Here is a 21,208-nt window from a genome sequence, read left to right on the forward strand (position 1 = left end):
TAATTCAATTTAAACATGCCTAGTAGATTATTATGTTGTTGGTTTTTTATGCAGCCTAACTTTAGCTACATCTATTTTTCATTTTACGTTTGTCTTATATTTTATTTTATCTTTTTGTGTTCTGTGATGTCAAGCTACATAAGCTAATGTTAAAAGAGGAAAGCTGCGCTAACCTTTCTTTGAAAAACTATTCGAAATCTATTTTTGAGATAATCTAGATTTAAAAGAGGAACACTACGCTAATTTTGCTTTGAAAAAACTCTCGAAAACTAACTTATTCGATAGAGATAGCACACAAATTTAAAAAATTGTATCTACTCATCCACTTCTTCTACAGCAAAGTACTGAGGCTTTTTATGCACTTTTATTCTCTAACATACCTATATTTGCGCAAAGGATTTTATTTAACTCAATGTAAACATACATAGAAGAGTATTGTTACCCGTTTGTTTTATGCAGCCTAACTTTAGTTTCATCTATACATTATATTGCGTTTACCTTATATTTTATCTTGCCTTTGTTAGTTTTGTGTTTTGTTATGTCAAGCTTCATAATCTAATCTTAAAAGGGGAAAACTGCGCTAACTTTTCTTTGAAAAAGTACTCAAAAAGGACCTAAATCGATATAGATAGCTCACAATTTTAAAAAGTTGCATATAGTCATCTTCTTCTTCAGCAAAGTATCGAGGCTTTTTATGGATTTTTACTCTAACTTTCCTATATTTGCGCAAAGGACATTATTTAATTCAACTTAAACATGCCTAGTAGATTATTATGTTGTTGGTTTTTTATGCAGTCTAAACTTTGTTACATCTATATTTTACGATTAACTTATATTTTATCTTGCCTTTTTGAGCTTTGTGTTCTGTGATGTCAAGCTACATAGTCTAAACATAAAAGAGGAAAACTACGCTAAACTTGCTTTGAAAAACTATTCAAAAACTACCTTTAACAAAGTAGCGAGGCTTTTCATGCACTTTTACTCTCTAACATACCTACATTTGCGCAAAGGATTTTATTTAATTCAATTTAAACATGCCTAGTAGATTATTATGTTGTTGGTTTTTTATGCAGCCTAACTTTAGTTTCATCTATATTATGTTTTAGGTTTATCATATATTTTATCTTTTCTTTTTGAGTTTTGAGTTTTGTGATGCCAAGCAACTTAAGCTAAACTTAAAAGTGGAATGCTACGCTAACCTTTCTTTGAAAATCTATTCATAAACTACCCTAGACAAAAGCTAGATTTAAAAGAGGAAAACTACACTATTTTTACTTTGAAAAAACTTTCGAAAACTACCTTAATCGATAGAGATAGCACACGATTTTAAAAAATTGCATATAGTCATCCACTACTTCTGCAGCAAAGTAGCGAGGCTCTTTATGCACTTTTTCTCACTAGTTTGCTTATATTTACGCAAAGGAATTCATTTAATTCAATCCAAACATATATAGAAGATTATTATGTTACGATTTTTTTTTTCTTTTATGCAGCCTAACATTTATTTCACCTACATTTTATTTTACGATTAACTTTTATATTACCTTTCCTTTTAGTGTTTTGTGTTTTGTGATGTCAAGCTACATAAGCCAAACTTTAAAGAGGAAAACTACGCTAAGCTTTCTTTGAAAAACTATTCAAAAACTACCTTAAACAAAGTAGCGAGGCTTTTTATGCACTTTTACTCTCTAACATACCTACATTTGTGCATAGGGTTTTATTAGATTCTAGTAGGTTATTACGTTGTTGTTTTTTTATGCAGTCTAACTTTAGCTTCATCTATATTTTATTTTACGTTTATCTTATATTTTATTTTGTCTTTTTGAATTTTGTGTTTTGTGATGTCAAGCTACATAAGCTAAACTTAAAAGAGGAAAGCTACGCTAACCTTTCTTTGAAAAGCTGTTCAAAAACTACCTTAGACATAATCTAGATTTAAAAGAGAAAGACTACGCTATTTTTGCTTTGAAAAATCTTTCGAAAACTACCTTAATCGATAGAGATAGCACAGGATTTTAAAAAGTTGTATCTAGTCATCCACTTCTTTCACAGCAAAGTAGCGAGGCTTTCTATGCGCTTTTACTCTCTAACATACCTATTTTTGCGCAAAGGATTTTATTTAATTCAATTTAAACATGCCTAGTAGATTATTATGTTGTTGGTTTTTTATGCTGCCTAACTTTAGCTACATCTATTTTTCATTTTACGTTTGTCTTATATTTTATTTTATCTTTTTGTGTTCTGTGATGTCAAGCTACATAAGCTAATGTTAAAAGAGGAAAGCTGCGCTAACCTTTCTTTGAAAAACTATTCGAAATCTATTTTTGAGATAATCTAGATTTAAAAGAGGAACACTACGCTAATTTTGCTTTGAAAAAACTCTCGAAAACTACCTTATTCAATAGAGATAGCACACAAATTTAAAAAATTGTATCTACTCATCCACTTCTTCTTTTTATGGATTTTTACTCTCTTATTTACCCAAATTTGCGCAAAGGACTTTACTTAATTCAACTTAAACATGTCTAGTAGATTATTAAGTTGTTTGTTTTTTATGCAGCCTAACTTTAGTTTCATTTATATTTTATTTTACGTTTATCTGATACTTTATCTTGTCTTTTTGTGTGTTGTTTTGTCAAGCTACATAAGCTAAACTTAAAAGTGGAAAAGTACGCTAACCTTTCTTTGAAAATCTATTCAAAAACTGCCTTAGACATAAGCTAGATTTAAAAGAGGAAGACTACGCTATTTATGCTTTTAAAAAACTTTCGAAAAATACCTTAATCCATTGAGGTAGTGCACGAATTTACAAAGTTGTATCTAGTCATCCACTTCTTCTATAGCAAAGTAGCGAGGCTTTTTATGCACTTTTGCGTTCTAATTTATCTCTGTTTACGCATATGGTTTTTGTTTATTTCTATGTAATGATATACAAAAGAGTATTTTGTTAAAGATTATGCTGCAGGAGCTGCGTAAAAAAACTCTGGCGACCTTTCCTTAAGAAAAAAGCAACTGAAAGACATGTGCGCCTTAGAAAATTCAAATCGCGATTCACCAAATTAAAAGACGAAAAGAACGACCTTTAAAAGCTCTCACTAGACATTTGTGTTTATGATAGGCAATGCAGTTTTTGATTTTATGCAGCCTAACATTTGTTTCATCTATATCTTATTTTACGTTTATCTTATACTTTATCTTGCCTTTTTGAGTTTAGTATTTTGTGATGTCATGCTAAATAAACTATACTTTGCTAATTTTTATTTGAAAAAATATTCAAAAACTACCTGAATTATAAGCTAGATCTAAAGGAGGAAAACTACGCTAACTTTTCTTTAAAAAAAATATTTAAAAACTACCTTAAACATAAGCTATATCCAAAAGAGGAAAACTATGCTAACTTTTCTTTAAAAAAATATTTAAAAACTACCTTAAACATAAGCTAGATCTAAAAGAGGAAAACTACGCTAACTTTTCTTTGAAAAAATACTCAAAAACTACCTTAAACATAAGCTAGATCTAAAAGAGGAAAACTACGCTAACTTTTCTTTGAAAAAATACTCAAAAACTACCTTAAACATAAGCTAGATCTAAAAGAGGAAAACTACGCTAACAATTCTTTGAAAAAATATTCGAAAACTACCTTTAAACATGATTTAGATTTAATAGATGAAAACTACGCTAACATTTCTTTGAAAAAACATTCAAAAACTACCTTTAAACATGATTTAAATTTAATAGATGAAAACTACGCTAACATTTCTTTGAAAAAACATTCAAAAACTACCTTTAAACATGATTTAAATTTAAAAAAGGAAAACTACGCTAACATTTCTTTGAAAAAATATTCAAAAAGTACCTTAATCGAAAGAGATAGCACACGAAATTAAAAAGTTGCATTTAGTCATCCGTTTCTTCTTCATCAAAGTAGCGAGGCGTTTATGCACTTTTTATTCTCTAAGTTATCTCTACTTACGCAAATGGCTTTTGTTTATTTCAATGTAAAACTTTTCAAAAGAGTATTTTGTTAAAGATTATGCTGCAGGGGCTGTGTAAGAAAACTCTGGTGACCTTTCTTTAAGAAAAAGCAACTAAAGTAGATGTGCGCCTAAGAAAATCCAAATTGCGATTCACTAAATTAAAAGACATATACAACAAACTTTAAAAGTGAAACTATTTTTACAAGCGTATTTGGTAAAGATGAAATGTTCTTATGACATTTTAACGTTACGAAAGGGATTTTCTTCTGTTCAAATATTTATTACAATTTAAAGTGTTAAATAATGTTACAGAAACGACCTAAAACGCCTGTTGTATTAATTTAAACGAACAAAATAGATAAAAAAAAAGAAAAACTATCATTAAAAAAAAAAAAGTAAAAAAAGAAAAGAAATAGAAGTTGAGGAAAAATAAAAATAAGAACTTCTAACAAAGAGCTCTTCTTTTTATTTTTCAGATTTTAGATGCTTAATTCCTTGAATGAAAAGTTGAACTGATGACTCACTACTAAGGTTGTTCCTAGCCTTCCGTTCTCAAACTAGGCCATTCTGAGAGGCTGTTTGATTAAGTACCGTTGATAGTAGTATCGCACGTAAGAGACTTCTAAAACTCTGATTATTATTAATTCCTGGAATGAAGAGATGACTTCATACTCACTAACGAGGTTGTTCTTAGCCATCCGTTCTTAAACTAAGCAAAACAGTGAAGTTGTTTGATTAAGTATCACAGTTTGCTGATTTGCACATGCACCATTGCCGAAACTGTGATGCTTGGTTCCTTGATTGGATTGAAGAAGCTCATCACCATGCATTTTACAAGCTGTCCGTTGTTATGTTTTGCAATTCAGTGGTTCTGTTTTGCAATTCATTTTCTGTTTGTTTAAGTATCATCGATGGTGGTGTCGTGCATGCAAACTTTCCGAAACTCTGATGCTTGTTTTTCTTGAATGGAGAGATGAGCTTATACTTTAGGTGACTTTTAAAACTGCAGTAATTAGTGCCTCGAATGGAAAAACGAACTCATTCATTACAGACCAAGGTTGTTCCTGGCCATCCGTTAACATATTAGGCAACAGTACAGCGAAGCTGTTTGTTTTACAAGCTTTTGTCGTTTCGAGAAATCACTACATTAAGCATTCGATGGTGATACACGACTGATGGCCAGGTTCTGATTTTCGAATGAAAAGAAGAGTCGCATCCGACCACCGGTCGGCTTTCGACGCAAAACAGCTGTACACACTCGTCCAACGATCCAGTGACTAACTGTTGCAACGAGAAAGTTAGCTTTATTTGTCGTGCAGATTGTCCGCTTTGACGTAAAATGCTAGAAATTTGCTGAACGCTCGGTTTGCGCCGCCCAAGAGTCATTCTGTTTCTGCGTTGCCAGCGTCTGTCGGCTAAATACAACTGTAGACTCCGCGCAAGCTTTTTCACCGCAAAAGTTGTACAGAGCCACACCGAAGGCTAAAATCGACTTTAAGGTCGAAGGTTAAAATCGACCCTAGAGGTTTGAAAACGACGTCACGAAATTTTCAAGACATCATCGAAGAAAATTACGGCGGCCAGATGCAACTCTTAGTACTAACTCTACTAATCTTAGTACGTTAAGCATTCCAGTCGAGAGATCAGACGTTTTTTCGTCACCTAAGAGACCGGCCGATGCGTTTGCGACGCTGCGGAAAGAAAGAAGATGGCAAACCACAGGGTTGTTACCGTAACAAACCTCCGTGAGTACCTCCATCTCGAGTGGCTTTTGAAGAAACGTTCGTTTTAAACTCAAAGGGATGGTTGTTAAAGCTCACAAACGCCTGGTTAACGATTTTCTAACGGCAGACACCGTGTTTACAATGGATACAGACCGATTAACTGAGCCCAAAGCGCAAGATCTATCAGAAAACTCCTCTAGGTCGATGCAACGAGACGACTAGACACGTGCGTCTAAAGGCATTTTACAATTGAAGGACGCCCCTCGTGGGCCCTTTAACCTTAACACTAAACTCCTGCTTGATATCCTCGTCCCCAGGTTTCCAAACCGTAACCCCAACCCCCTCTAATCCTAACCCCCTTACCCTCTAACTCTCCCCCCTCAAAAAAACAAAAAACATAAAAAAGCAAACAAAACGAAAAAAAAACTTGCTTCCCTCCTCACTTTTAGCTCTAGGATGCAACACCTTTTTGCCGCCCTCCGCTAGAAGGGAGTAGGGAGTAACGAAAGCTTGACATCAAAGTAGCGTTTCGTATGAGATTTGTTTGCCAAAATTTGAGCGTTTTTAAAAAAGCCAAGACTTCGTCAGAGGGGTTTCTTCTTTTCTCCTAAAGCTATCGATCGATTAAAAAGCTCAAAGCAAAGAAATTCAAAACAAAATACAAAAACGGGAAGTTTTAGTTTCTGCACCACAAGCCAAGCACTAGTTCAAACTGGAGATAATAAAAGGAAATCGAATGATCTCACTTCTCAAACCACTGAGCTGCCATTGGTCGGCAGTCTCTTGTTTGGAGACCATTGAGCTGCCATTGGTTGGCTGTTTAATCGTTGCGATTGGTCGGCAGTTTTATCGTTGGAGACCATTGAGAGATATAAAAGGAATTTTTTTTTTGAGCACAACATTAAACGTTAAATCGTTAGATGTTGTTATAAAGGCACCATTAGAATGCGATGTCCTCAAATATTTTCCTCGATATTTTAATAAGTAAACAAAAACAAAACTAAGTCTTGCAACTGGCGAAAACTTTCAATAAGCAAACAAAGCAACAACTTTCCTTTCGAGTTTTTTACATTTTAAACAAAAGACAAACAAAGAAAAAAAAAAAACAAACAAAAACAAAAACAAAAACAAAAAAACAAAACAAAAACAAAACAGAAAAGGGAGAATGAGTGAGTCGACTGATTTCGCTCAACTGTCTTAAACGAGAAGTCATAAACGTTTGCTTGTGCCAGCAAGTTGCAAATTAAGTTGTAAATGAACTGCACCGCAAAAGCTTAACCACAGTTTATTAAGCATATTAAGCCTTTGCTGACATGTTAAGACATTTTAAGCCTTTGCTATTATCATGAGGCTTTTGCTCCACGAGCCAAAAAAGTACGCTAGAGTTGACAAACTGCATCGCGGTCGAAAAGTGTAATTACGCCAACACTTTTATCCGTTTTAAGCATTTCGTTTTCGCACGAACAACAATTAAAGCAGCTCGTTGAGCTTAACGACGTTCGTATTTTTTTTCGAAGCCAAAACTTCGGCTATAAGTAGAATGAAGAGGCACTTCGAAAAACAACAAAGCTGTTCGCAGTCGATAGCAACGAGCGACAACATCTCTGCGAGTCTGGCATCAAGGTAAACAGTTTTTTTTTACATTTTCATTTGTAAGTGCCACTTTTGTGTACATTATGTATTCAAAAATTTCTTGCTGACGCTAGATTTTTCGTTTTCAATGAACAACAGTTGCAACCTCTAGTCGTTTGCTAAAACAGCTTGCTAGGACAACCAAATCAATCATATGTTGTGAAAATTTCTTTTTGTTCAACTGACTAAGGAAGATCGAGCGAACGCTTTTTTTTTTATAACTTGTTTGTATCATATTGCTATTAAGAAAACAGCGTTGTGTATACTAAACGTGACATAATTGGCAATTATCCGTAACTAAAAATAAGATAGAAATTACAAACTTGATACCATATTTTAATTACTCTAACAAAACTAGACGTCATCGCGTGAGAAAATAAATGTTCATAACACATAACCTATTTTTTTGTTTTTTTTTTCTTCTCTTTTTTCCTTTTAATCTCTTTTCTTTCGTCCAAAAAGCGTTTTGATTTTTGCCTCGCCACAAGCGATGAAATCGATAAAAAAACCTGCTCGGACATTCTCAATTCTCAACAACAAAAGCAATCAAAGTTCTAGCTCTCGAGCACGTGCGCCGACAGGTTGATGAAACCGTTCAAATATGCTCGATCGCTAGAATTTAAAGAAAGAAACAAGCCAGAAACAAACCAAAATAAAAAAAACAAAAACAAAAATGGACATCTTTAGAACGCTTAAATTTTATAAAATATTTTCCTCTGCGTTTTTAACCAGCTAAACTGTCGTAAAGTTTTTTCGGTGCAGTTCATTTAAAAAACTTAGTTTTCAACTTTTAAACGTTTTAGACTTCTCGTTTAAGGCAGTCGAAAGAAATGAGTCGACTCACTCTCTCTCTCCCTATTCGGTTTTGTTTTTGTTTATTTGTTTTTGTTTTTTCTTCGTTTGCCTTCGTTTGCCTTTGTTTGCTTTTGGAAAAGTTGTCGCCATGCGAGACTTAGTTTTTTTTTTTTTTTGCTCAAATTGAGCACAAGTGAGTTTCTAGTCTTGAAAGTGTGCAAAGTGTGGGCCAATCTGGTGGCTGGAGTGATGACACGTGAATGCTGGAAATTCCAGACTTTGAGCGGATTCAGCGTACATAGAAAGAAAATGTAGCATTCACGTGGGTCTCTCCTAAGCGTGCCATTGGTCGGTCTGCTGTCCTTAAGTACCCCCCTCCCCCCCCTCAACGTCACGTTTGCTCAACTTTCTCGGTCTTTGGCGCCCAGAGAAAGCTTGAGGAAGGATAAAAAATGGCGAGGTTTCGGTACTGCGTTTTCTGTTTTTCTTATTTGTTTTTGTTTGTTTGCTTGTTTGTTTGTTTGTTTGTTTGTTAATTTTTTTAATTTTTTTTTTTTTGTTTGTTTGTTTCGTTCGTTTGTTTGTTTGTTTGTTTCGTTTGCTTCGTTTGTTTTGTGATGTTTTGTTTTCCCTTCTTGATGGCACAAAACAGAAGCAAACAAGACTTTCGGTTATATTCGGTTATATTCGGTTCAATAAAAGTTTGTTGGTTTCTGCACAACAACAACAACAACCACAACAACAAAAGTCCCTCTGTCCCTCAAAAGCAGTTTCTCCTCTGTCCTAAAGAAGAGCCTCTTTGTAATCGATCTTGTCTGAATGCAGCTCTCCTTTTGCCTACAGGTTTTTATTCCAACCCTTTTGTTGTTGTTAGTGCCATGTTGTTGTTATTGTTATACTCTGTAAAAGCAGTTGTTGCTGTTGTACTTGTTTGTTGTTTCTAAAGACACTGTTGTTGCTGCTGTTAGCGCTGTTAGTAATCACCCACTTGGCTTGTATTTTTGTTTCTTGTTTTTGTTTTTTGTTTTATTTATAAACACTCTCTGAGTAAGTGATGCTGTTGCTGTTGTTGTTGTTACAGTTGCAATGAGTGTTTGTTAATGTTCCCCCACTTGGCTTGTACTTTTGTTTTCTGTTTTGTTTTGTTTTTTTTTTGTTTTTGTTTTTTTTTTCTCAACACTCTCTGAGTAAGTGATGCTGTTGCTGTAGTCGTTGTTATAGTTGCAATGAGTGTTTGTTAATGTTCACCAACTTGGCTTGTTTATAATCTATTTTATTTTATCAACACTCTCTGAGTCAGTGATGGTGTTGCTGTTGCTGTTGTCGTTATTATGCTTGCAATGGGAGTTGTTACTGTTCACCCACTTTGCTTGTTTTGTTTTTATTTCTTTATTTTATCAACACCCTTTGAGCCAGTGATGCTGTTGCTGTTGTTGTTGTTATAGTTGCAATGAGTGTTGTTAATGTTCACCCACTTTGCTTGTGTTTTTGTTTTTGTTTATCAACACCCTTTGTGTCAGTGATGCTGTTGCTGTTGTTCTTATTACAGTTGCAATGAGTGTTTGTTAATGTTCACCAACTTGGCTTGTTTATAATCTATTTTGTTTTATCAACACTCTCTGAGTCAGTGATGCTGATGCTGTTGTTGTTATTGTGCTTGCAATAAGTGTTGCTAATGTTCACCCACTTTGCTTGTTTTGTTTGTGCTTTTGTTTTTGTTTATCAACACCCTTTGAGTCACTGATGCTGTTGCTGTTGGTGTTATTATAGTTGCAATGAGTGTTAATGTTCACCCACTTTGCTTGCTTTGTTTGTTTGTTGCTTTTTTTTTTTATCAACACCCTGCGAGTTAGTGATGCTGTTGCTGCTTTTGTCATTTTACTTGTATTTATAGTTGTTACTGTTCAGCCACTTTGCTTGTTTTTTAATCTGTTTTATTTTATCACCACTCTCTGAGTCAGTGATGATGTTGCTGATGCTGTTGTTGTTATTTTACTTGCAATGATAGCTGTTACTGTTCAGCCACTTTGCTTGTTTTGTTTGTTTGTTTGTTTGTTTTTTTTATCAATATCCTCTGAGTAAGTGATGCTGTTGCTGTTGTTGTTGTTATAGTTGCAATGAGTGTTTGTTAATGTTCCCCCCCTTGGCTTGTACTTCTGTTTTCTGTTTTGTTTTGTTTTTGTTTTTTTTGTTGTTTTTTTTCTCAACACTCTCTGAGTAAGTGATGCTGTTGCTGTAGTCGTTGTTATAGTTGCAATGAGTGTTTGTTAATGTTCACAAACTTGGCATGTTTATAATCTATTTTATTTTATCAACACTCTCTGAGTCAGTGATGCTGATGCTGTTGTTGTTATTATGCTTGCAATAAGTGTTGTTAATGTTCACCCACTCTGCTTGTTTTGTTTGTGCCTTTGTTTTTGTTTATCAACACCCTTTGAGTCACTGATGCTGTTGCTGTTGGTGTTATTATAGTTGCAATGAGTGTTAATGTTCACCCACTTTGCTTGCTTTATTTGTTTGTTGCTTTTTTTTTTATCAACACCCTGCGAGTTAGTGATGCTGTTGCTGCTTTTGTCATTTTACTTGTATTTATAGTTGTTACTGTTTAGCCACTTTGCTTGTTTTTTAATCTGTTTTATTTTATCACCACTCTCTGAGTCAGTGATGATGTTGCTGATGCTGTTGTTGTTATTTTACTTGCAATGATAGCTGTTACTGTTCAGCCACTTTGCTTGTTTTTTTTTTGTTTTTGTTTTGTTTGTTTGTTTGTTTTTTTATATATCCTCTGAGTTAGTGATGCTGTTGTTGTTATTATGCTTTCAATGAGAGCTGTTACTGTTCACCCACTTTGTTTGTTTATAATCTGTTTTATTTTATCAACACTCTCTGAGTCAGTGATGCTGATGCTGATGCTGTTGTTGTTATTATGCTTGCAGTGAGAGTTGTTACTGTTCACCCACTTTGCTTGCTTATTGTCTATTTTATTTTGTCAACACTCTCTGAGTCAGTGATGCTGATGCTGATGCTGTTGTTGTTATTATGCTTGCAATGAGAGTTGTTACTGTTCACCCAATTTGCTTGTTTTGTTTTTTTATTTGTTTTTTTGTTTGTTTTTGTTTTGCTTGTTTTTTTTTATCAATACCCTCTGAGTCAGTGATGCTGTTGCTGTTGTTGTTGTTGTTGTTATAGTTGCAATGAGTGTTTGTTAATGTTCCCCCACTTGGCTTGTACTTTTGTTTTCTTTTTTGTTATGTCAACACTCTCTGAGTCAGTGATGCTGATGCTGTTGTTATTATGCTTGCAATGAGAGTTGTTACTGTTGTAGTTATGTCTGTCATTTGTCCTTGTTAGCAAGTTCTATTTGCCCTCTCTTGCCTTTTTTCAACACAGTTTCTTTCTTTGAGTCATATGGTTGCGAGATCCTCTCAAACTCCATCTCTTTATTTATTTGTTTCTTTTTTTTTTTTTTTTTTCTCATTCTCCTTCTCATAATAGCAATCACTGCTGCCACCATGCATGTAATGCTAGTTGCTCTCATTCTTTTTCATTTGCTAGTGGAAACTTTGTTTCTTCTTGTTGCTCTCTTTTCTTTCTTTTTTCTCTTTTGCAGAGGATTCGAAAAAACACAGCTCTTCCCTGCAGTTGTAAACATTCCAGGATTCCAGGATGCAGGCAGAAGAAAAACACTCTCACTAACTGTCTTCTTTTTTTTAGCATAAACCGTTGCAAACAAACACCTGAACATGTCTTCTTCACAAGAAAACAACACTGTTGTTGCCCCTTCTCCGAACTCTAAAGCGAAAAAAAAGAAAAGAAGGCAGTCACAAGAACAGAGAGACTTAAAGCTCAAAAACAAAGTCAGGGCCGCATTAGTTGCAGCGTGTGGCTCCGTAAACAGGGTTGTACCTTTCTATGGTACCAAGAAGAGGTACGCTGTTAGCTGTCCGATGCCTTTGTGCAAACATTCCTCCACAAGCATTAAAAGACACTTGACTAAAAAAGATCATTCTTGGACTTTGGATGAAGCTTCCATCTTTTACTCTGCAATGGTCAGGAAGTTTCAGCATGCTCGTCTCGAACGCAAGTCCGGCTGTCCAAAACCTTACCCCTGTTTGCAATGTTGGAAGTATTACGACCGACTGGACATACACTTGAAAGAGACTCATTTCTACGATTCCAAGACGATCAAACAAAAGATTGCAGAGGCAAAGCGATACGACAACGACAAGCTCTATGTCCCTCAATTTATTCGACCTGCCTTCTTTGGTATTAAGCCAGTAGCTGAACAAGCGTCTGCATCAGGCTCTGCATCCTCTGCTCCTGGGCCTTCCTCCTCTTTTTCTTCTCCGGTTCTTTCCTCTGATCCTCTTTTAAGCTTGCCCTCATCAGTTGCTGGTTCGTCCGAGGCTCCTTCTGCAAACCACTGCACCTCTGTAGAAAACAAAGAGCTGAACACCGAATCCGTCCTAGACTCTGATTTTAATTCCTTAAAGCACTTGGTTTCCAACTCCTCCGTCTTGACAGAAGATAAGAGACTCTTGTTTCAGCTGGACAAAGATGCTTTTCACTTTTATTACCAGTCAGCAGATGAGCTCTTCAGAGATTTTGAAAAGTGGCTTGTGGTAGCCAACAACAACACTTTGTCACAAGCAAAGATCTACAAAAATGCAGTTGTTGAAATATTGACATGTTGTGACAGCACGCTGACGCTGCACCCGAACGCTCTCACCAATTCCAACGTTTTGGAGGATAGATACTTTTCCATGCACTTTAAAAACATTCAGCTCAATTCCAAGCTGAGTGAACTTGACCAAACAAAAGCCATGTCTTGTCACACGTTGTACAACCGCCTTGTCTACCTTTGTCTCCTGTTTCGTTTCAGTGAAGCCAGGAATGTCTATTTCGGACTTTCTCATGAGGCCATCCGACGTTTGCGCTGCAAGGTGGAGGAGTTACAAAAAGTGCTGAGGCCCTTTCGTTCTTTGAGGAGGAGCCTTGTGAAAAGCAAAAAATGCATCAACATCATCAATGTCAGTTTGCTGAACGAATATGGCAAGTCTGCATACGTAAGACAGTTAGTGGAATCGATTAGAAAGCCGTCTCTTACACCGACTAGAGACAATGCTGTGTCTCTACGAAACCATCTTCTGCTCTCTGTCACTGTAATTAACAGTTTAAGAAAATCTAACATTGCTCTTTTAAACATTAGAGACTACATGGCTGCTGAGAAGAGTGAGTGTGGATATTGCATTGTGCAAGAGCGCTACAAAACAGCATACAAGTACGGAGCCAAAAACATTCTAGTGCCGAACGACTTGAAAGTGTTGATCGATATTTATTTGCTGAGATACAGAGACCTTCTTGTCAACGACTCTCACTACATGGCTGCAGACACCAAGACTGTTTTGGAGTTGAGCGACTGCTACAGGCCCCTTTTTCCATCGATGAGACCCAACAAAGACGAATGTGTGACACTCGGTGCAACTAGAGTGCCTGTTTACCAGATGGGTTCCTCTGCTATCTCCTCTTGCCTGACGTCCTGCTTCAGAAAAAGCCAAGTAAACATTCCCATGAAGCGTCTTACTCCCACTTGCATTCGCGGTTCGATAGCCACTTACTTTGCCAACAACAGCAAAGAAGATCGCGAGCGGTTTGCTACACTCTACATGAAGCACAGCAGGAACACAATGGATAGCTTTTATGTGTCCCAGTGGAACGCTGCAGAGGAGTTGCGCTTTGCCCTGGGCATCGGACAGTCCTTCGGAGTCATAGAGTCTTTGACTGTTGAAAAGTCTGAGAGACCACCAAAGAAGGAGAAGGATGTGATGGACTGGCTCCAAACTAATGCAGAGGAGTACGGTTTTCATGAGGTTGAGGACATCTTTGAGGAAGATTTAGACTCCGGTTCTGACTCTGAAGAATGTGCTGCTACTTTCAGCTGTACCACAGTGGTTCCGTTTTCTCCAGCTGTAGAAAACAATGTTCCTTTAGAGGATAGCAACGACCATGCCGTAGATTTCTTGTGTGAACCTACCTCAACTCCTGTTTCGTCTGTTCCATCTGAACAAACAATCGCTGGTCCAGTTCTTGAACTATCCCCTGCTCTTGCACAACTAGTTCCTAACGAACAAGCTGTTTGTATGGATGTAGATCAGACTCTAGCTGTTCCTGTTGGCACAGCTTGTTCTCCTCTTGCATTAACATTATTTCCTGATGAACCGGATTTTATTGAACACCATGCAAAACTTTCTCCAGTTTACTTTAATGAGCAAGTGGTTGCCAAACCTGTTTCTGCTTCTCCTTCTCAGCAAGTCGCTTTCTGTCCTTCAAAAGAGGTCTTTTCTGTTCCTCTGACTCCTAGCCTTGTTGCTTTTCAGCAAACATTGGCCAAACCCAGTTTGTTTCTTTCATCTGATCCAGTTTCAGCTGTTCCTGTCCAACAGGCTGGTACTGTTCTTGCAAAGCAGCTCTCACCTTATGCTGTTCAATCTGTTGGTAGCCTATTTAGCCAAAGTCTTGCCTCTACATCCAGAGGTAAATTCTTTTTGATTTTTGATTTTTGATTTTTATGCAAATCTCAACACGCTTTCAAAAAATGAAAATGCCCAAATCAACTCCTTGCCCTATTGTTATTGTTAGAGCTGTAAAAAAAACAAAACAAAACAAAAAAACAACACAGAAGTGTGTATGTATTTGTTGCAGGACTAATTCTGTGATTGCTTAAATGTTTATACAAGTGAATGATACTAAAACTGATTATGTTTTAGAAGTAAAAGATCCAAGAAGAAAAAAAATCAAGTTGGAAATGCCATCTTTCACTCAAGAACTCATCGGTAATGTAAAACCTAATTTATACAAAGATATATAAACACAAACCTCTTCTTGCACAATTTCAGATGGTTAACTGTTAACAAAAACTAGCCATCATTGCTAAGTGCACTTTTAGAAAGTTGTGTCTACCCGATTTCTAATGATGAAGTTAGAAACATCACCGTTAGAAATCATGCACAGCTTGTTATCATCTCTAACACTTAGAAACTGTTGATGGTTTTTATGAATTAGAAAAATGAACATGGTTTTATTTTATTTCAGGATCAACTCAGCCAAGAACAAAGGAAAACAAAGCAGAAGTTAGCCAATGCCATTTAGGTAATCTTTCAAAAACCAGTTATTGCTATCAGTGCAAACAATAAGGTCAACAAAAAAAAAATAAATAAAAAAACAGAATAAATCTTGTCTTACTTCAGAACCAAATGAATATTTGATTTAATCACTTTGTGTTATGACTTGAGTTTGTAAAATTTTAGATGAAATAGTTGAAGAGCTGAATGCTTGCCCTGGCCACAACGAATGGTTCAACACCAGAAGTTTTCCACGATGTGCAGCTTTGGTGTTGGCATACATCTTGCAAGACGTGTTTACAGATGTAAGCTCAAGTTGCTCGTACAAAGATTACCTTGGCATCTTGGCAAATCATAGCAGTGACAAGCTCATTCATGTCTTGCAAAAGTACTCCTACCAAAGCCATATTAAAGACAAAATTAAAAACATGAAGCTAAAAATTCAAAAAGAGGGTAGTTTAGAAAAGTTTGTTCAATATGGCAATATCGTGAAACCATTTATGTAGTTTAGATAAGTTTGTTCAGTTTGGCAATAAAGATGGGCCTTTTGTGTAGTTTGTTTTATCTATGCTTTTGCAAATATTTTTATCTGTTTCGCTAAAGACATAATAAACAAGAAGTTCTGTTAAACTGTTCTCACATTTCTTATTTAAAGATAGTTCAAACTTTTTTTTATCTTTAAAAAAAAAAAAAAGAAGTCGTTTTGTTATTCTGTGAAAACTTTTAATAGAGTTGCATTTAGAATTACTTCTGATGTTTTTAAGAGTTTGTTAAAAAGCAAAATAATATTTCCTGTGATGTTAAACTGCATAAGTGAAATTTAAAAAAGGAAAACTGCTCCAACCATTTTTCGGAAAAAGAAATCAAAAAGTTCCTTATTTTAAAAGATCTAGACATCCATTTCTTCTTCAGCAAAATAGCGAGGCTTTTTTATGAACTCTTACTCTCTATTTTTTCATATCTTTACACAAAGGATTTTGTTTAGATCAATGTAAACATACATAGAAGTATATTATGTTTTTTTTTTTTTTTTTGTTTTTATGCAGTCTAACTTTTGTTTCACTTCTATTTTATTTTACGTTTATCTTGTATTTTATCATGCCTTATTGGTTTTTGCGTTTTGTGATGTCAAGCTGCGTAAGCTAAACTTAAAAGGGGAAAACTACGCTAACTTTTCTTTGAAAAAATATTCAAGAAGTACCTTAAACGAAAGAGAAAGCACACGAATCTTGCCATCCAATTCTTCTTCTGCAAAGTAGCGAGGCTTTTTATGTACTTTTGCTCTCTAATTTATCTCTATTTACGCAAAGGGTTTTATTTCAATGTAAACACGTATAAAAGAATACTTTGTTAAAAATAATGTTAAAGGAGTTGCGTAAAAAAAAACGTCTGAATAAAGTTTCTTTACAAAAAAAACAACTAAGAAACAAGCGCGCCTAAGAAAAACCAGATCGCGATTCACTAAGTCAAAAAACGAAAGAAACAAAGTTTAAAAGGTCTTTCTAGACAACAAATTCTATTTTTGGCAATGCAGTTTTTGTATTTATGCAACCTAACTTTTGTTTGACTTCTATTTTATTTTACGTTTACCTTGTATTTTATCTTGCCTTTTTGTGTTTTGTGATGTCAAGCTACATAATCTAAACTTAAAAGAAGGAAACTAGGCTAACTTTTCTAGTAGAATATTATGTTGTTGGTTTTGTATGCAGCCTAACTTTAGTTTCATCTATATTTTATTTTGCGTTTATCTTATATTTTATCTTGTCTTTTTGAGTTTTGTATTTTGTGATGTCAAGCTACATAATTTAAACTTAAAAGAAGAAAACTAGGCTAACTTTTCTTTGAAAAATTGTTCAAAAACTACCTTACACCGATAGAGATAGCTCACGAATTTAAAAAGTTGCATCTATTCATCTTCTTCTTCAGCAAAGTAAAGCTTTTTATGCACTTTTACTCTCTAACTTACCTATATTTGCGTAAAGGATTTTATTTAATTCAATTTAAACATAACTAGTAGAATATTATGTTGTTGGTTTTGTATGCAGCCTAACTTTAGTTTCATCTATATTTTATTTTGCGTTTATCTTATATTTTATCTTGTCTTTTTGAGTTTTATATTTTGTGATGTCAAGCTACATAAGCTAAACTTTAAAGAGGAAATTTACGCTAACCTGTCTTTGAAAAACTATTCAAAAACTACCTTTAACAAAGTAGCGAGGCTTTTTATGCGCTTTTACTCTCTAACATACCTATTTTTGCGCAAAGGATTTTATTTAATTCAATTTAAACATGCCTAGTAGATTATTATGTTGTTGGTTTTTTATGCAGCCTAACTTTAGCTACATCTATTTTTCATTTTACGTTTGTCTTATATTTTATTTTATCTTTTTGTGTTCTGTGATGTCAAGCTACATAAGCTAATGTTAAAAGAGGAAAGCTGCGCTAACCTTTCTTTGAAAAACTATTCGAAATCTATTTTTGAGATAATCTAGATTTAAAAGAGGAACACTACGCTAATTTTGCTTTGAAAAAACTCTCGAAAACTAACTTATTCGATAGAGATAGCACACAAATTTAAAAAATTGTATCTACTCATCCACTTCTTCTACAGCAAAGTACTGAGGCTTTTTATGCACTTTTATTCTCTAACATACCTATATTTGCGCAAAGGATTTTATTTAACTCAATGTAAACATACATAGAAGAGTATTGTTACCCGTTTGTTTTATGCAGCCTAACTTTAGTTTCATCTATACATTATATTGCGTTTACCTTATATTTTATCTTGCCTTTGTTAGTTTTGTGTTTTGTTATGTCAAGCTTCATAATCTAATCTTAAAAGGGGAAAACTGCGCTAACTTTTCTTTGAAAAAGTACTCAAAAAGGACCTAAATCGATATAGATAGCTCACAATTTTAAAAAGTTGCATATAGTCATCTTCTTCTTCAGCAAAGTATCGAGGCTTTTTATGGATTTTTACTCTAACTTTCCTATATTTGCGCAAAGGACATTATTTAATTCAACTTAAACATGCCTAGTAGATTATTATGTTGTTGGTTTTTTATGCAGTCTAAACTTTGTTACATCTATATTTTACGATTAACTTATATTTTATCTTGCCTTTTTGAGCTTTGTGTTCTGTGATGTCAAGCTACATAGTCTAAACATAAAAGAGGAAAACTACGCTAAACTTGCTTTGAAAAACTATTCAAAAACTACCTTTAACAAAGTAGCGAGGCTTTTCATGCACTTTTACTCTCTAACATACCTACATTTGCGCAAAGGATTTTATTTAATTCAATTTAAACATGCCTAGTAGATTATTATGTTGTTGGTTTTTTATGCAGCCTAACTTTAGTTTCATCTATATTATGTTTTAGGTTTATCATATATTTTATCTTTTCTTTTTGAGTTTTGAGTTTTGTGATGCCAAGCAACTTAAGCTAAACTTAAAAGTGGAATGCTACGCTAACCTTTCTTTGAAAATCTATTCATAAACTACCCTAGACAAAAGCTAGATTTAAAAGAGGAAAACTACACTATTTTTACTTTGAAAAAACTTTCGAAAACTACCTTAATCGATAGAGATAGCACACGATTTTAAAAAATTGCATATAGTCATCCACTACTTCTGCAGCAAAGTAGCGAGGCTCTTTATGCACTTTTTCTCACTAGTTTGCTTATATTTACGCAAAGGAATTCATTTAATTCAATCCAAACATATATAGAAGATTATTATGTTACGATTTTTTTTTTCTTTTATGCAGCCTAACATTTATTTCACCTACATTTTATTTTACGATTAACTTTTATATTACCTTTCCTTTTAGTGTTTTGTGTTTTGTGATGTCAAGCTACATAAGCCAAACTTTAAAGAGGAAAACTACGCTAAGCTTTCTTTGAAAAACTATTCAAAAACTACCTTAAACAAAGTAGCGAGGCTTTTTATGCACTTTTACTCTCTAACATACCTACATTTGTGCATAGGGTTTTATTAGATTCTAGTAGGTTATTACGTTGTTGTTTTTTTATGCAGTCTAACTTTAGCTTCATCTATATTTTATTTTACGTTTATCTTATATTTTATTTTGTCTTTTTGAATTTTGTGTTTTGTGATGTCAAGCTACATAAGCTAAACTTAAAAGAGGAAAGCTACGCTAACCTTTCTTTGAAAAGCTGTTCAAAAACTACCTTAGACATAATCTAGATTTAAAAGAGAAAGACTACGCTATTTTTGCTTTGAAAAATCTTTCGAAAACTACCTTAATCGATAGAGATAGCACAGGATTTTAAAAAGTTGTATCTAGTCATCCACTTCTTTCACAGCAAAGTAGCGAGGCTTTCTATGCGCTTTTACTCTCTAACATACCTATTTTTGCGCAAAGGATTTTATTTAATTCAATTTAAACATGCCTAGTAGATTATTATGTTGTTGGTTTTTTATGCTGCCTAACTTTAGCTACATCTATTTTTCATTTTACGTTTGTCTTATATTTTATTTTATCTTTTTGTGTTCTGTGATGTCAAGCTACATAAGCTAATGTTAAAAGAGGAAAGCTGCGCTAACCTTTCTTTGAAAAACTATTCGAAATCTATTTTTGAGATAATCTAGATTTAAAAGAGGAACACTACGCTAATTTTGCTTTGAAAAAACTCTCGAAAACTACCTTATTCAATAGAGATAGCACACAAATTTAAAAAATTGTATCTACTCATCCACTTCTTCTTTTTATGGATTTTTACTCTCTTATTTACCCAAATTTGCGCAAAGGACTTTACTTAATTCAACTTAAACATGTCTAGTAGATTATTAAGTTGTTTGTTTTTTATGCAGCCTAACTTTAGTTTCATTTATATTTTATTTTACGTTTATCTGATACTTTATCTTGTCTTTTTGTGTGTTGTTTTGTCAAGCTACATAAGCTAAACTTAAAAGTGGAAAAGTACGCTAACCTTTCTTTGAAAATCTATTCAAAAACTGCCTTAGACATAAGCTAGATTTAAAAGAGGAAGACTACGCTATTTATGCTTTTAAAAAACTTTCGAAAAATACCTTAATCCATTGAGGTAGTGCACGAATTTACAAAGTTGTATCTAGTCATCCACTTCTTCTATAGCAAAGTAGCGAGGCTTTTTATGCACTTTTGCGTTCTAATTTATCTCTGTTTACGCATATGGTTTTTGTTTATTTCTATGTAATGATATACAAAAGAGTATTTTGTTAAAGATTATGCTGCAGGAGCTGCGTAAAAAAACTCTGGCGACCTTTCCTTAAGAAAAAAGCAACTGAAAGACATGTGCGCCTTAGAAAATTCAAATCGCGATTCACCAAATTAAAAGACGAAAAGAACGACCTTTAAAAGCTCTCACTAGACATTTGTGTTTATGATAGGCAATGCAGTTTTTGATTTTATGCAGCCTAACATTTGTTTCATCTATATCTTATTTTACGTTTATCTTATACTTTATCTTGCCTTTTTGAGTTTAGTATTTTGTGATGTCATGCTAAATAAACTATACTTTGCTAATTTTTATTTGAAAAAATATTCAAAAACTACCTGAATTATAAGCTAGATCTAAAGGAGGAAAACTACGCTAACTTTTCTTTAAAAAAAATATTTAAAAACTACCTTAAACATAAGCTATATCCAAAAGAGGAAAACTATGCTAACTTTTCTTTAAAAAAATATTTAAAAACTACCTTAAACATAAGCTAGATCTAAAAGAGGAAAACTACGCTAACTTTTCTTTGAAAAAATACTCAAAAACTACCTTAAACATAAGCTAGATCTAAAAGAGGAAAACTACGCTAACTTTTCTTTGAAAAAATACTCAAAAACTACCTTAAACATAAGCTAGATCTAAAAGAGGAAAACTACGCTAACAATTCTTTGAAAAAATATTCGAAAACTACCTTTAAACATGATTTAGATTTAATAGATGAAAACTACGCTAACAT

The 21,208-nt window shown here is 34.0% G+C and overlaps 1 protein-coding gene across 1 annotated transcript; it reads left to right on the forward strand.

Moving 5' to 3' along the window:
• The first annotated feature begins 8,521 nt into the window (after window positions 1-8,521).
• Window positions 8,522-15,803, forward strand: LOC149893630 (uncharacterized). Its single transcript, XM_090091634.1, has 5 exons — window positions 8,522-8,594; window positions 11,843-14,662; window positions 14,896-14,961; window positions 15,221-15,277; window positions 15,436-15,803. The coding sequence occupies exons 2-5, from the start codon at window positions 11,872-11,874 to the stop codon at window positions 15,753-15,755; spliced, it is 3,234 nt and encodes a 1,077-aa protein (XP_089947760.1). The 5' UTR covers window positions 8,522-8,594; window positions 11,843-11,871; the 3' UTR covers window positions 15,756-15,803.
• Window positions 15,804-21,208: the final 5,405 nt, after the last annotated feature.

The sequence above is a fragment of the Hydra viridissima genome, unplaced genomic scaffold (assembly GCF_058129835.1).
Source record: "Hydra viridissima isolate aposymbiotic clone 2 unplaced genomic scaffold, HvirCarnegie_v1 scaffold_1, whole genome shotgun sequence".
NCBI lineage: Eukaryota > Metazoa > Cnidaria > Hydrozoa > Anthoathecata > Hydridae > Hydra > Hydra viridissima.

Coding starts and splice junctions, on each gene's coding strand:
- LOC149893630 (XM_090091634.1), top strand. CDS start 11,872: ATGTCTTCTTCACAAGAAAACAACACTGTTGTTGCCCCTTCTCCGAAC. Junction 14,663..14,895: donor TCTTGCCTCTACATCCAGAG/GTAAATTCTTTT, acceptor ATTATGTTTTAG/AAGTAAAAGATCCAAGAAGA. Junction 14,962..15,220: donor TTTCACTCAAGAACTCATCG/GTAATGTAAAAC, acceptor ATTTTATTTCAG/GATCAACTCAGCCAAGAACA.